Below are 16663 nucleotides of genomic sequence, written 5' to 3' on the forward strand. Positions count from 1 at the left end.
TTTAGACTGCTAGAAGTGGCAGAGAATGGAGATGACGAGCTAGAGGAAGAGTGTTGGAGAAACCAAGGGCGTAGGAGCGGGCCTGATATTGGGGGGGGACACATTTGCCATTACGAACACAAGCCCACCCAATAGTTTCCTAGAACAACATTTGTGGAAATGAATTTTAATCACAAATAATTTTCTGTATTTTGTTTATTATTAGTTAACATCCAAGTAAAGGTGATTTTACAACCTAAACATGTTACTCCACGTTACAGTTACTGTTGTTAGAAAAAAATATGCATTCAATGTCTGAATTATATACATATCACAAAAATGATCAGTTATCACCTAATAATTAAAATAATATAACAGATTTTCCACTCTTTAAAAAAAAAAACTTTGGGTCCTGTGCTTTTATTATTTTTCTACTGAGAGCTCTTCTTAAGATGTTGTCCTTTTATGTAAAAGAATGTAACTTTACGTTTACATGTGGTCTTACTGTGAACTACAAATGAACAGAAGTCATGTTACAGCAGTGTTTCTCAACCCTGTTCTTACATATTCTACTGCATATTAACACTGTTCTGCGTATTCTAGAACTTCCTCTGCTTTAAAGACACTTAATAAAGTAAGTGGTGGTATGATGTGTCTAATACACTGCTGGATATACAAGATTAATTTAGGCTCCATAAGGGGCTAAAGGATTTTAACAGGTAAACGCAGTAAATTACTGTTTATTAGCTGATCAGCTGAATCAGGTGGAAAACACAGTTTTAGGGCAGTGATGATCAGGGTTAAGAAACTGCTTTAAACTACAAACATAAATTACTGTACTAATCTCTGGCTATCCACACCACCCAACTTCTAGATAACTAGAACTAAATTATTTTTCGTTAATTATAGCTCACAGTAAGTCCTGTAATCCTAAATTAATAAACACAGTTTGAAAATAAAAAAAATAGTGATTAGCTGATCAGGTACAGGGCAAGTTTTCATATATAGTTTTTTTTCTTTAACCTTGACTCCCAATCTAGGTAATTCCAAAGTTAAGCTAACTCACTAACACAGCTGCAGTTTATTAATCACTGTGGGTTTAATCTGTGTGCTCATTCAGAGACGTGTCTTTTTTTTAACCAGCTATCAGAAACATATCATCACAATTTATGTGGTCAGTCTACCATTACCTTTCTTTTAGAAAAATCTCCGTATATCCAGATCTGTTTTAAATCAGCTGAAGCTGCTGCAGCCTGGTCCCTCTGCTAAATCTCACAGCGAGGGGGCGGGGCTTCTCCCACCAGCACCCCCGGTTCCTACGCCAATGGGAGAAACACAGAAATTTTGACTGTATGTTACACAACAAACAGATAAATAAACAGCTAAATAGCTGGACAGTTGCTAGGAATGTATCCATAAGTAACGTTTACTGTTAATCGTTTTGGACGTAACAAATCACTCCATATGTAATCACATTCATAGATAAACTGAGTCACTATAGAGACTAACTCTCGGTTTCTGCCGTATTTTTTGAAGTACTCATTCATCACTGCCGAAATATTAATCAGATGTGACACGGCTGCTCCTCCGTTGTGACTTATTTTAGTTCACGTTAGAATGTGTAGCATGACTGCGTTATCCAGCACAGTACAGATCACTTTAGCTAACCTTGCTAACCGATTTATCTCTCTCAGAGATAAAGCGAGAGATATCCCAGCTACACACAGACCACTGATATGAATGTGAACATAACCATTTTTAAATTAATTTAAACACCAGTCCCTAGTAAGCTAACCTAGTGGCTGTGATAAATTACCTGACTGAATTAGCTAGCCAGTTAGCTTACCTGGTCAGAAGAAAAGTAGCCTTGTAGGTCTTGTAGTCTTTTTAAACTTTAAGTCTTCTCCAACATTTCAAGATCTTTGAAGTATCCTCAATTGCAGTCACCGCAATGACCATCAAAAACGTTATGATGAAACTGGCTCTCACCAGGACCACCTCTGCTAAAGAAGAGCAAGAGTTACCTCTGTTACACAGAATAAAGTTCATTAGAGAGTTACCAGCCTCAGAAATTGCGAAAACAGCAGTTAACAGCTTCCCACGTAAGAGCACCTAAATGCTTCTTCACAGAGTGTTACTACATGATTCCTTATGTGATCCTTCATAGTCTGGATCACTTCAGTATTCATTTACAATGTAGGAAAAAAAAGTCATTATGCAAATGTGTGTTTATTTATTTATTTATTTTTTACTGGAACTGTACTTAACATTACATCTGATGTTGGAATGGACAACTGTAGAAATTATTCAAATTCAGTGATATGAAATCAGATTAGCATGGTTAATTGTGTGTTCTTTAAAGTGTCAGTCTGTATTGTTTTGTTTCTAAGCTGAAAGCAGAAACATTTCTGAGTGGAGAAGAATATGGATAACATATTGTGTTTAATGGTACCAGTGTGCTTGAACGACCATCCCTTTTGAGCTAATATATTTATTCTAAAAACGGATGGCTTTTTGCGTGAATTTTTCTTCCGGTCAATCGTCTTTAAGTACTTACGTCACACGTACAGCTTCTAAAAGAGGATCCAACTCAGTTTTACTGAACGCGAGCGGCTGATGGAGCAATGGAGACTTCAGAAGAGAAACTCAGAGCTCAGTAGCTCATACTCATAGTACAACCAAAGAAATGAAGGAGTGAAGATTCTGACTGAGCTCTCTCTCTCTCTCTCTCTGTCTCTGACTGAACATAACCTGGAATCTGATTCATCCGCATCACACCCGCCCAGTTTGAAATGACTCTTCCACATATTCTGTGCAATTACCCATTCTCACCAGAGAGGGCACTAAACCCCCAAATCCCAAAACTTACAAACATCAGCTTTAAATACTGATCTCAATCACAATACTCAGAAAAGCATGTTGTGACATCATTTCTCATTTTCAGATCATATATTCACATCAGCTAGCTCTGTTCTTTCTGGTCACATTCAGTATAGTACAAAAAATGGGTTCTTTTAATAGCAAAACACTTTTTTTATACACCCCTATATTTAAAATATACTGTAAAGCTCCTTTGATTTTAAATGGTAGTAGAAACCTTTTGTATGGAACTACAGAGAACTATAGAGGACCATTTAACCAGTCAAATCTTATAAGCATCCTAATGTTTTTTTCTTTTTTAATTTAAACTGTATACACTAGTATATTTCATGTTTTGGCTGCATTAAAACAGAACACGTCTAAATTACAGAACACACACAGCTATAACAGTAGTGGACAGAATTCTGTCCGTATTTTGAGTGTAATGGGAATAAAATGTAGAAATCTGAATTGTCTCCAATTGTTCTTTTGAAATAATGTTGCGAGTTCCTCGTGGTCTGATCAGACGAAGCTCTCCTCATTGAGGGGTCTTTGTTCTGGTATGTGTTGTTGGCTTTTGATGCTCAAAGTTTAGAGGTAGAGATTATTAGACTGAAATGGTTTTCCTTTTTTTTTTTACCACCCTTCCCCCCCCTTTCAAAAGAAGAAGCTCTTTGTCTCTTCAAAGCTTCTCTGTCTCTAATGTTCCACCGTTTGCGCTGTGCTTTACGCCAGGATTGATGTCAGAAAGAATACAGCCCCTAAGCAAAAGCAGCAGTTCATTAGAAGGGGTGACCACAAATATTGGGACATACCGTTTATCTGAGAATTAGATTTTAAAATCGGCCAATTTGAATGCGTGTCCAAGTGATGTGATAAACATTAATATTGTGTATTGAAAAAATGCCTTCAAATATCACAATACACTATTTAATATGTCACTCCTCCCTCAAACATTTGGACACCATTGAATGTTTTTCTTTAGTAATTTCTTTATTTAATTTATTTTCTACATTGAAAAATAATATTAAAGACATGAAAACAATTAAGAGACACATATGAAATTACACAATCCCCTGATCTAATCCGGATGATCTGAGATGGTGATTTAAGGTGATTTGGCATGAGCTGGAGCTTCACAGCGTGAAGAAAAGAAGCAAGCCATCAAGGTTGCCAGATTGTTACAGTGGGATCCAATTCATTGGGTAAAACATGTTTCAAATCCAACCAAATACTGAGAAAACCGCTCAAACAGCTGATATTCATCATATCAGCAATATTACAGTGTTCATTCCAACATGATCTTTAAAAAAAAAAAAATATATATATATATATATCTTAAATAGCACCAAAAATTCTGTGTGTTCCTGTATAGCTTTAATATAGTCTTCAATATTACATTTACAATGTAAAAAATCATAAAAAAAAGAAAAAGAAAACACATTTAATGAGAAGAGATGTGTCCAAAATATTTGACTGCTACTGCTACATACAGTGGCTTGCAAAATTATTCATTCAAAAGTGAACTTTCACATTTTGTCACTTTAAAACCACAAACTTAATTTTAAGCAACACAACATAGCATGTAATTGTGAAGTGAAATGAAAATTATACATTGTTTTTTAAAATTTTCTAAAGTAAAAATCTGAAAAGTGTTTCAAAAATATTCAGCCCCCTTTACTCTAAACCCCCAAAATAAAATCCAGTGCAATCAATTGCCTTCAAAAGTCACTGAATAAGTTAATAGATTCCAGCTGTGTGTAATTTAGTCTCAGTATAAATATAAACAGCAGTTCTGTGAAGACCTGTGAAGTGGTTTGTTAGAGAAAAACTAGTAAACAAACAGCATCATGAAGACCAAGGAATTCACCAGATCATAGAGATAAAGTTGTAGAGAAGAAGTTTAAAGCAGGGTTAGATTATAAAAACATATCCCAACCTTTAAGCATCCAAAGGAGCTCTGTCCAACAATCCATCATCCAAAAACAGAAAAAGTGTTCTACAGCTGCAAACCTACCAAAACATAGCCATGGTCCACCCAAACTGACAGATGAAGCAAGGAGAGCACTGATCAGAGAAGCAGCCAAGAGATCCATGGTCACTCTGGAGGAGCTGCAGAAATCCACAACTCAGGTGGAAGAATCTGTATACAAGACAACTATCATAAGTCATGTGCCACAAATCTGGCCTTTATGGATGAGTGACACTTTTGAAAGAAAGAAGAAAAGAAGTGCTGTTTGTACAGCTAACATGTGGAAGAAGGTGCTTTTCTTCAGCAGGTACAGAGTTGGGAAGCTGGTCAGAGATGATAAATACAGTTGTGGTCAAAAGTTTACATACACTTGTAAAAAAACATAATGTTATGGCTGTCTTGAGTTTTCAATAAGTTCTACAACTCTTATTTTTCTGTGATAGAGTGATCGGAACACATACATGTTTGTCACAAAAAACAGTCATAAAATTAGGTTCTTTCATAAATTTATTATGGGTCTGCTGAAAATGTCACCAAATCTGCTGGGTCAAAAATATACATACAGCAACAAAATTTGTCAATTTTGGTGATGTAGCGAGTTGTGTCAATCAAATTAGCTTCATGTCATGGCCTCTTCACTTCTTGTAAGTGATTCTGATTGACTACAGCTGTTGACTTCTCATGAGCCCATTTAAATAGGGCTCATTTGACCCAGTGATTAGACTCAGCTACAAAAGCTACAATGGGAAAGTCAAAGGAACTCAGTGTGGATCTGAAAAAGCGAATTATTGACTTGAACAAGTCAGGGAAGTCACTTGGAGCCATTTCAAAGCAGCTACAGGTCCCAAGAGCAACTGTGCAGACAATTATACGCAAGTATAAAGTGCATGGAACAGTTGTGTCACTGCCACGATCAGGAAGAAAACGCAAGCTATCACATGCTGCCGAGAGGAGATTGGTCAGGATGGTCAAGAGTCAACCAAGAATCACCAAGAAGCAGGTCTGCAAGGATTTGGAAGCTGATGGAACACAGGTGTCAGTCTCCACAGTCAAGCGTGTTTTACATCGCCATGGACTGAGAGGCTGCCGTGCAAGAAAGAAGCCCTTGCTCCAGAAAAGGCACCTTAAGACTCGGCTGAAGTTTGCTGCTGATCACATGGACAAAGATAAAACCTTCTGGAGGAAAGTTCTCTGGTCAGACGAAACAAAAATTGAGCTGTTTGGCCACAACACCCAGCAATATGTTTGGAGGAGAAAAGGTGAGGCCTTTAATCCCAGGAACACCATGCCTACTGTCAAGCATGGTGGTGGTAGTATTATGCTCTGGGGATGTTTTGCTGCCAGTGGAACTGGTTCTTTGCAGAAAGTAAATGGGATAATGAAGAAGGAGGATTACCTCCAAATTCTGCAGGAAAACTTAAAACCATCAGCCCGAAGGTTGGGTCTTGGGCGCAGTTGGGTGTTCCAACAAGACAATGACCCAAAACACACATCAAAAGTGGTAAAGGAATGGCTAAACCAGGCTAGAATTAAGGTTTTAGAATGGCCTTCCCAAAGTCCTGACTTAAACCCCATTGAGAACATGTGGACAGTGCTAAAGAAACGGGTTCATGCAAGAAAACCATCACATTTAGCTGAACTGCACCAATTCTGTCAAGAAGAGTGGTCAAACATTCGACCTGAAGCTTGCCAGGAGCTTGTGGATGGCTACCAAAAGCGCCTAGTTGCCGTGAAAATGGCCAAGGGACATGTAACCAAATACTAATGTTGCTGTATGTATATTTTTGACCCAGCAGATTTGGTGACATTTTCAGCAGACCCATAATAAATTTATGAAAGAACCAAATTTTATGACTGTTTTTTTGTGACAAACATGTATGTGTTCCGATCACTCTATCACAGAAAAATAAGAGTTGTAGAACTTATTGAAAACTCAAGACAGCCATAACATTATGTTTTTTTACAAGTGTATGTAAACTTTTGACCACAACTGTAGATGAATGGAGATAAATACAGGGAAATCCTGGAAGAAAACCTGTTGGAGGCTGCAAAAGACTTGAGGAAGACTGAGAAGGAGATTCACCTTCCAGCAAGACGATGACCCTAAACATACAGCACTGCAGAGCTACAATGGAACAGTTTAGATTAAAGAACATTCATGTGTTAGAATGACCCAGTCATTCTAGTCCTGATCTAAATACCACTGAGCCTCTCTGGCAAGACATGATACTTTTATACTGAGTTTAATACTTTTACTGTTATATATTGTTTATGAGATGCATCGTTACTTGTTACAATCATAAAAACGTTAGGAATAATTCCAAACCCACATTATCACTGGTAGATGCTTTGAGAACTGTCCACTGCTTTCTGTAATAACTACATAACACAGTACTGTACTTTTACATTCAGTTCTACATTTTACAATAAACTACTGTGTGTGCTCTCGCGTGCGTGCGTGCGTGTGTTGCAGTAATGGCCACAGAGGAAGTAGTTGCTGCAGACTCTGTCGACGGTGCCATTCAGCAAGTCGTCAGCTCTGGAGGTCAGCAGGTCATCACTATAGTAACTGACGGCATTCAGCTGGGCAACCTGCAAACCAGTGGGGGCATCGGCCAGCCCATCATCGTCACCATGCCTGACGGACAGCAAGGTGAGCTCTGCCTGCAGCCGCACTGTCATTTTGACAGATTGTTTTACACAAAGTGTAGATGGCGATATGACTTCTATTGTTTCTGTTAAAAAGCACCGTTTTATTAAAATGTGTTCTACGAAAAGTATACTGCCTGGTCAAAAAAGATCACCACCTAGCCTCCCATTGGATAATTACTGCATGGGTGATTATTATGTTTCAGCTGGCAACAAGTTATTTAACCCTAACTGATGCAGGGAGTAGCTTCTCATTAGTTAAACAACCAATCCTGTGATCGTGATAAGCAGAGAAAACATCTAAGGAGATTAAACAACTCAAACTACTAAAATCAGGTTAAGAACTGTCCAACACATTATTAAACAGTGGAAGTTCAGTGGAGGAACATCATCTTTCAGGAAGGAATGTGGTTGGAAAAAAATATTGAATGATCTTATTTTGCGATCACTTAAAAATTTGGTGAAATCAAATAGTTAAAAAACAACAGTAGAACTCAGAGATATGTTTAATAGTGAAAGTAAGAGCATTTCCAGTGTAAAAGGAACTCAATTGGTTTTCTTAAAGCTACACAGCTGTTTAATCCAAATCACTTATCAGTGAGGCTAACCATCAAAAACAGCTTTGATTTGCTATGGAGCATAAAGATTGGATTCTGAGGGTCATGTGATCTGATGAGGCCAGATTTCCCCTTTTCCAGAGTGATGAAGCATCAGGGTAATAAGAAAGGCAGCTTAAGTGATCCTGACCACAAGTCTGTGGGAACAGCGGTATGATGTGGGGTTGATGCTGCAGTTGGTCTGCAGGTTTAGGTTCAGCAACAGTATGTGCTGAAAGAATGAGGTCAGCTGACTACCTGAATATACTGAATATAGACCAGGTTATTCCATCAATCATTTTTTTCTTCCCTGATGACACGGAGATATTCATATCCGAGTCCAGAGTTTATCCCCATTGAGAATCTTTGGAATGTGCTGGAGAAGGCTTTGTGCAGCGGTCAGTCTCTACCTTGCAGAAAAATTAATGCAACACTGGACAGAAATAAACATTGCAGAATAGACATTGCAGAAGCTTGTGGAAACAATGCCACAGAGAATGTGTCATAATTAAAGCTAAGGCTAAACTATATATTAGAGTGTGACCTTTTTTTTTGACCAAACAGTATATTAATTGTGTGTTAATGGTATTTAACTAAAACTGCTGCAATCATTTAATAACATAATATTCTTGTATTCTGTCAGTACTGACAGTTCCAGCTACAGATATCGCAGAAGAAACAGTGGTGAGCGAGGAACCATCTCTTAAACGGTCGCGAGTGGAACTGGAGGAAGATGAGGAGGAGGAGACCCACGTTGCACAAACACAGGAGATAAAGGTGAGGAAGTAGAAAAAATATTTCTGTATTATTTTTATGCTAATTATCTGTAGACATGGAAATTCACCTCCTTGTTTCTTCATTCTCTGTCCGTTTTGCTCATTTAATTTACCATATAGGAGCACTTTGTAGTTCAATAATTACAGAACATAATCTATATTTGCATTGTATGTGTATATATATATATATATATATATATATATATACATATACATACATACATACATACATATCAGATCTTTTATATGTATAGTCAGAGACAGAAGCATCTGTGAGTAGGGCTGGGTATTGAAAATTCGATACCAAAAAGGCACTGATTGAAATACTACCAGGTTTCCAAAGATCTAAAAAATATAAATGAAATAAATAAATAAATTGGTGCTTATTTTCAATACTTTGCATAAAGCGCACATAAACCTGCAAAATGCAGAGCATGTGCACGAAAACGCTGAGAATAGTCAGGTACATTCAAAAAAAGCCTGTGATATAGTTTCATTTAATATATTGAACAACCAATTAATATCTTTTAAGCACCAATGGCTGGTAAAATATAACAATTTTACAAACACATTTTTGAATAATTCAAAATATCAATTATTATGGTTCTAAAATGATTGGAAATTAATTTCCTTTTTGCTTTGATTTGTGATTTGAGATTTTTTTCCACAGAATATAATAGGGTCAGTCAGGAAGGAGTGAGCATTTAATGTTCAGATAAGAAAACAAAAAACAAACATGGGGCGCCGAGTGGTCCAGCGCTGTAATGCGCTGCCACCTTGAGCGGGAGGTCGCTGGTTCGAATCCCGTTTATGTAGCTTTGCCATCGGCTGCCGGCACCCAAAGGGAGCAAAATTGGCCCTGCTTGAAAGAAGGGGTGACTGATTCACGTGTTTCTAAGCGTTGAAGGCGCCACTGGCGATGGAAACACAGAAAGTGGTTTGACAATTGGATAGCCAAATTGGGAGAAAATGGGGAAAAAATCATTCACTGTTTGTCCAACAATATTTAAAAAGATGGAGTCTCTTATGGTGACAGTATGAGAATGAAATCACTCATGTCAGCTGTTAAATAAATACATTTTGTTAGAATAGTTATCCTATTTTGTATTTTTATTTTTATTTTTTTACAACTAAGAAAAAGATATTTAAAAAAGTATTGTTTGGGTATGGGTATCAAAATGGTAAAATGATACCCAGCCCTATCTGTGACCATTGAAGAACAGGATAAAAGGAGGCTAATAAAGTGGGCAGTGGGTTGACACACAAATTTCATGTTAAGCTAATTTATATAATATCTGTTGGTTGTATATAGAAATGTTTTTGAGCGTAGGGAGCTTTAATGTGTGCGTATGTATATATGTGTGTGTCTGTTCGCATTAGGAGAAGGTGGCGCTGTTGAAGCAGTTGGAGGAAGCAAACAGAGAAGCGCAGAAATATCGCCAGCAGTTCCTGAAGAAAGAGCAGGAGGCCGAGGCGTACCGACAGAAACTGGAGGCCATCACACGCCAAGGAGGGAAAAAAACAGCATGACGGGCCCTGAGAACATTTGCGTACACACACACACGCGTATAGAGACTTAGCTGCTACATGCAAAAGCCTTATAGAGGCTAAATGTGGCATACAGACTATCTGTGTGTGTGTGTTCTGTTTTTTTTTTTTTTTTTTTTTTTGTATGTGTGTAAAAAAAAGAGAAGAAAAAGAGAAGGCACTAATGTATATCTGAGACATGGACACCAGTCTAACCCCCTGCCTGACTTTTACCAATGTGCATTTTCTCTGCTTTGACATCAAACCCACCCAAACGAACGCTTCCAAAAGTGACTGATAATATTGTGTATTTTTTTAGAGACGCTGTAGGCTGCAACTGTGGTCAAACACACACTCAAAGGACTCAAACTGCTCAAATTCCTGCAGGAACCCAACAGTGAAGCGTGATCTGACTTTTACCTGATAATGATCATGATAATGCAGCTGTTTACAGTGTGGCGGCGTTAACGGAAGATTTTTATTGACATATTCTTGCATCTGTAGCACAGGATTTGTTACTACTTCAGCACGCTTCCCTACAGCAAACCTGCTGATTCTACATTCACTTATAACATGATTAAAAGGGTACATTCTTAAAAGGGATACTCTGATATTTTATATAAAACTTATGTACACATGATTACCACAAAAAGCAACGTCCCTTTATGTTTTCCTAAGTTTAAAAAAAGAAAGAAAATAAAACCTGCTGTCTCCACACTTACTTTTAACAGAAGAACATGGACAGATGCCTTAAAGGAGTAGTTCACTCTTTAGCTCTAGTCTGTGTATTGTCTCTGCTCTGTATAGTGTACACTGTTGAACTGTTGGCTTTATTTACTTATTTTTACTTACTTACTTATAGTCAACAATATGTCATAGTGTCAACAAACATCAGGGTAAAATACGTAAAAGTGCTTCTTATTATTAAGTTATACAGCCCCCCCCCCCCCCTTTAGTATTTGAACAGTGAGAACAATTTTTATTTGCTCAATTTTTATTTGCTCTTTATATACTGCTCAAAAAAATAAAGGGAACACTTAAACAACACAATGTAACTCCAACACTGATTGTAATTCAATTTCACCAGCTGTTGTGCAAATGGAACAGACAACAGGTAGAAATGAGAGGCAATTAGCAAGCAAACCCCTATAAAGGTGTGGTTCTGCAGGTGGAGACCACAGACCTTTTCTCTGTTCTCATCCTTTCTGACTGATGTTTTGGTCACTTTTGCATTTTGTCAGTTTTCTATCACCATAGAGGAAGCATGAGACGGAGTCTACAACCCACAGAAGTTCAGCTCAGGTAGTGCAGCTCATCCAGGATGGCACATCAGTGTGAGCTGTGGTAAGAAGGTTGGCTGTGTTTGTCAGCAGCATAGTGTCCGGAGCATGGAGCAGATACCAGGAGACAGGACAGTACACCAGGAGGAGGGCAACAACCCAGCAGCAGGACCGCTACCTCCTCCTTTGTTCAAGGAGGAACAGAAGGAGCAAGAAGTGCAAGAGCCTCCAGCAGGCCACTAATATCCATGTTTCTGCTCAGACTGTCAGAAACAGACTCAATGAAGGTGGTATGAGGGCCCGACGTCCACAAGTGGGGCATGTACTCACAGCCAATCACTGTGCAGGGCGATTGGCATTTGCCAGAGAACACCAAGATTGGCAGATTCACCATTGGCTCCCTGTGCTCTTCACAGATAAGAGCAGGTTCACACTGAGCACGTGTGACAGACGTGAGAGAGCCTGGAGACGCCATGGAGAATGTTCTGCTGCTGCAACATCCTCCAGCATGACCGGTGAGGCAGTGGGTCAGTAATGGTGCGAGGTGGCTTTTCTTTAGAGGGCCGCAGAGACCTCCTGATTGCTGCTAGGTACCAGGATGAGATACTTAGACCCATTGTGAGATCATATGCTGGTGCAGTGGGTCCTGGGTTCCTTCTGTCCTTCCAGGACAATGCTAGACCTCATGTGGCTGAAGTGTGTCAGCAGTTCCTGCAGGATGAAGGCATTGAAGCTATGGACTGTCCTGCCCGTTCCCCAGACCTGAATCCAATCCAGCTCATCTGGATCATCATGTCTCACTCCATCCACCAAAACCACACTGCACCACTGACTGTTCAGGAGTTACTGATGCTTTAATCCAGGTCTGGGAGGAGATTCCTCAGGAGAACATCTGTCGCTTCATCAGGATCATGCCCATTGTAGGTGTTGTAGAGAGGTCATGCAGGCACGTGAAGCCACACACACTACTGAGCTTTATTTTATCTTGTCTTGTCTTACATTTCCACTGAAGTTGGATCAGCCTGTCATTTGATTTTCTACTTTTATTTTGAATATGATTCCAAATCCAGACCTCTATTGAATAATAATTTTAATTTACATTGATCATTTTTATATTATTTTGTTCACAAAGCCTTCCACTATGTAATAAATAAAGATTTTCAGCTGGATTATTTTATTTATTGAGATCTAGGACGTGTTATTTTAGTGTTCCCTTAATTTTTTTGAGCAGTGTACTATGACTTTTTATAAGACATTCTTTAAAAGTTGTACTTAGAATAATACTAGCCTTAAGTTAATGCTACAGCTCACTGGATTAACAGCACAGCACAGCAGCTGTTGAGCAGTGTAGTCTGTGTTAGCTTGTAAAAGGCAGATAAGATAAAGAGAAAGTGAGCCTTATCCTCTCTGTGGTTGTCAGATCGCTTCCTCACAAGTTTTATTGTTTATTTAGAGTCATTGGTTTATACCAATTACACCACTAATTACACCTGATTCAACTGATCCATTAACTGCCCTCACTGAGGCCAGCTGAGTGTGTTACAGAAAATATCACACATTTTATTAGTAAGTAGAGCATTCAAACTGAGCTTGAGCTTTGGGCTGTTCAGAATGATGTTAATTAACTTTGCAACACTGAAGAAAAATTAAGAAAAATTAAATTAAATTAAATTAAATTAAATTAAGCCACACACAGCGCTTATGTCAAGTGCATAATGCGGACAAGTGGAGGAGGGGCTCACCTGTGCGCTCAACAGGCTGTGTGATTATAACATTCTAACTTGTGCAACTTTTTGTTTGTGATTTTTAAAACACAGTTTGATTTGTTACTTTGCAATATTGTGATTATCACACAAATAGCATTACATAAAAATAAAAATAGCATTAAAAAAACAGACACCTATTCATTACAGACCATTTTCTTGGGCCCGACCTGACACGGCCCAAGGAGAGTGGTGGGAAATCTCAGCTCGGGCTCAGGCAGAGAATCTAAACTCTACATAGTAAAGGTTTTCCACTGCATTTTAGTTCTGGTTTTGCGACCAAAGCAACATAAATACAGTAAATTCCAGTCATGAATGAAGGAAATAAACCTTTTACTGATGAAGGATGACTGTCTGTCTGTAACTGCAGTAAGCATTTAAGGTGTTTTCCAGAATTCAGAATAAGACACTGGTGAAAAATCTAAAACAAGTTTGGCTTCTGTTCTGTTTTTTTAAATGTCCTATTTTGGTTTGGATTATATAAAAAAAAAAAAACAGAAAATACAAGGCGTTTTTATTTTTATTTAAAAATGAAAAAAAAAAAAAAAATAAATGAATTGTTTTGATTCTTAAATGAAAATGATACACAGATTCACTACCTGTAAGCAGGGCTGGACTGGGACAAAATAATCGGCCCTGGTATTTTTGGTTTAGACCGGCCCCTCATAATTAGCGGAGCACAATCAACTTGTAATTTATGTATGTGGGGTTACAGATAAGTATAATGTATCATCAACATATTTTATACGCTATACCGTTCTGCAGTTTTGAACTGTAGAACAGGACCACCAAAGAAACATGCTGGGTTTTCAAATACTGTCACTCTAACTCGCTGTTCCCAGCTGTGAGAAAGAAGGGAATTGTTGCTGATTTTAATAATTTAATGGTTCTAATAGCTTACATTATTTATTAAAATATTTAGTTTTGTAAAGGAAGCAGTGTTAAAGTTGCTGGTGTATCTCTTTTAAAGGTCTGTTGTTTAAATTCTTTAGCTGTTTTTCTAATAATAAAGTTTGATTGCCTTATATATTGTGTAATTTTGTGGGGCAAAGTAAACCCAATACTAATCAAAGCCTTAATTTAAAGCCTTAGTGTTTGATATTATATGTACTCCAAACAGTAGAGTAAGTCACAGCCTATATAAAAGCCCAGTCATGCAAAAATATATAATTAAATAATAATAAAAATACCATGATATACTGTGAAACCAGTCTTTAAAAATACTGTGATATGCATTTTTGGTCATACCGCCCAGCACTAGTTTAGTGTCAATTATTAACACATTTTTGTCTGCTCTGTGTAGTTGATGTTTTATCCTTTTTATTGAAATCACTTCTAATCGCTTCGGTCCCTTAAGACTGTCGGCCCGACTGGTTAACGCCCGGTAGCCTACGCCAGATTAGCAGTTCAGCCCTGCCTGTACGTAGCTGCTATCTAGTTTTCTTACTTACACTTTACTGCCTTCAGTAAATCACTTAAACGAAGAGTTTGAATTGTTTAAATGGACCATTCTACCTTAAATGCTGCTAATTTAACATTCCACCTTAACCTCCTGAGACCTGAACTTTAGCTTGGTGTGTTTTCATTTCTAAAAGCTATTTGGGATTAGTAGGACCTAACCAGTATAAAAACTAAACTTTGTCTTTGTATTGCAAAAAAACAATGTCCATATATGGGGACAGTAGTTTATCTTAACATTTAAAAATGATCCTTGCTATTTGGGAATGCTTTCTATAGTAAGAAAATAAACTAGTTTCAAACTAAAAAACATCTATGAGAATGTTGGACTGGCTGTAGAAACTTTTGACAGGGATTCTCACCATTTTCTCTTTAATCAAGTGAGTGTAAAGTTGTCATGTGACTACTAGATGGTACTGGCAGTGTGTCCATAAGGGTCGACATTTAAAAATCATTAAGCATCATGGTGCAGAGAAGCAGAAAGTTAATGTCCACATATGAGGACCCAGGGTCTCAGGAGGTCAAATGCTGCTGTGGCTACATACAGGTTTCAGACTGAAGATGTGTTTTTAGAGGCTTTGACCTAAACATTTTTAGCTTTAAAGGTGGAGAGTATTCATATAAGAATCCAGATGTAGTTTTATGTGGACTGTTTCTCATATACGGTATTATAATAGTTTATAATGTTTAGGTGAATAAAGGAGCAGCTATAATAAACTGGTCTAGTGTTTTATATATAAAGGCGTTGGACAATGTAACTGAAACACCTGTCATTTTAATGTGGAAGGTTTTATGGCTAAATTGGAGCAGCCTGGTGGTCAATCTTCATTAATTGCACGTTGCACCAGTAAGAGCAGAGTGTGAAGGTTCAATTAGCAGGGTAAGAGCACACTTCTGCTCTAACCACATCCAACAGGATTAACTGTGGACGCTGTAAGAGGAAGCTGACTGAAAGGGATGTTCGGGTGCTAACCCGGATTGTATCCAAAAAACATAAAACCACGGCTGATCAAATCACGCAGAATTCAATGTGCACCTCAACTCTCCTGTTTCCACCAGAACTGTCCGTCACCACAATAAATTATTGTGCTCTAAAACCAGGCGTTTTAGTTTCACTGTCCAACCCCTGTATGTATATGTATATGTGTATATATATGTGTATATATATATATATATATATATATACTGTATATATATAACAGCACACATCTAAGAACCCTAAGAAATAAACATGTTAATATTATTATTATTTATTTTTAAATGAATGCAATACAGTTTATCAAAGAATCTTAACAATAAAATTTCCTTATACTTTTATAATAATTAAATCATAACTCTGAAACTATACCTTTACTGAAATAGTTACAGGGTTACAGAAAAGGTTTTTATACATTCTAAAAAAAATAATAATTAATAATAATTAATCTGTTTTTATTCCTTCTGCTATAATATTGTAATTCTATTTTAAAGTATGTTGTGTAACTGAGGTGATGTTCTGATCTGCCAGTGACTGTGTGTGAACTGTAAACATGTTCATGTAATGAGGTTTCTCTGTGTGTGTGTGTGTGTGTGTGTGTGTGTGAGAGGTGGAGTGTGTGTGAGTGACTGAGTTAATATCAGAGTGTGTTTGAGGAGCTTGATGAAGGCATTTCTTCATCTTTACCTGCGCAGGTGTGACAAACGCAGTGATGTGAACACCTGTCCGTCCTCCCACAGAATGTTTACACCCAGACCAATGAAAAGAACTCATCTGCCTCCTCAAACAGACCCTTATCTCTCCATACACTGCAGCCCCTCCAGAGCT

General features: G+C 37.7%; 1 protein-coding gene across 1 annotated transcript in view; it reads left to right on the forward strand.

The window, feature by feature from the left end:
- gabpb1 (GA binding protein transcription factor subunit beta 1) overlaps positions 1-10957 on the forward strand; it is a 30229-nt gene extending 19272 nt beyond the window's left edge. The window contains exons 6-8 of the mRNA XM_022687002.2: positions 7284-7463; positions 8699-8832; positions 10212-10957. Of these exons, the coding sequence (XP_022542723.2) occupies positions 7284-7463; positions 8699-8832; positions 10212-10361 (464 nt within the window). The 3' untranslated portion in view covers positions 10362-10957. The remainder of the gene's footprint in view (positions 1-7283; positions 7464-8698; positions 8833-10211) is intronic.
- Positions 10958-16663: the final 5706 nt, after the last annotated feature.

Source organism: Astyanax mexicanus, chromosome 9 (genome assembly GCF_023375975.1).
Source record: "Astyanax mexicanus isolate ESR-SI-001 chromosome 9, AstMex3_surface, whole genome shotgun sequence".
Lineage (NCBI taxonomy): Eukaryota > Metazoa > Chordata > Actinopteri > Characiformes > Acestrorhamphidae > Astyanax > Astyanax mexicanus.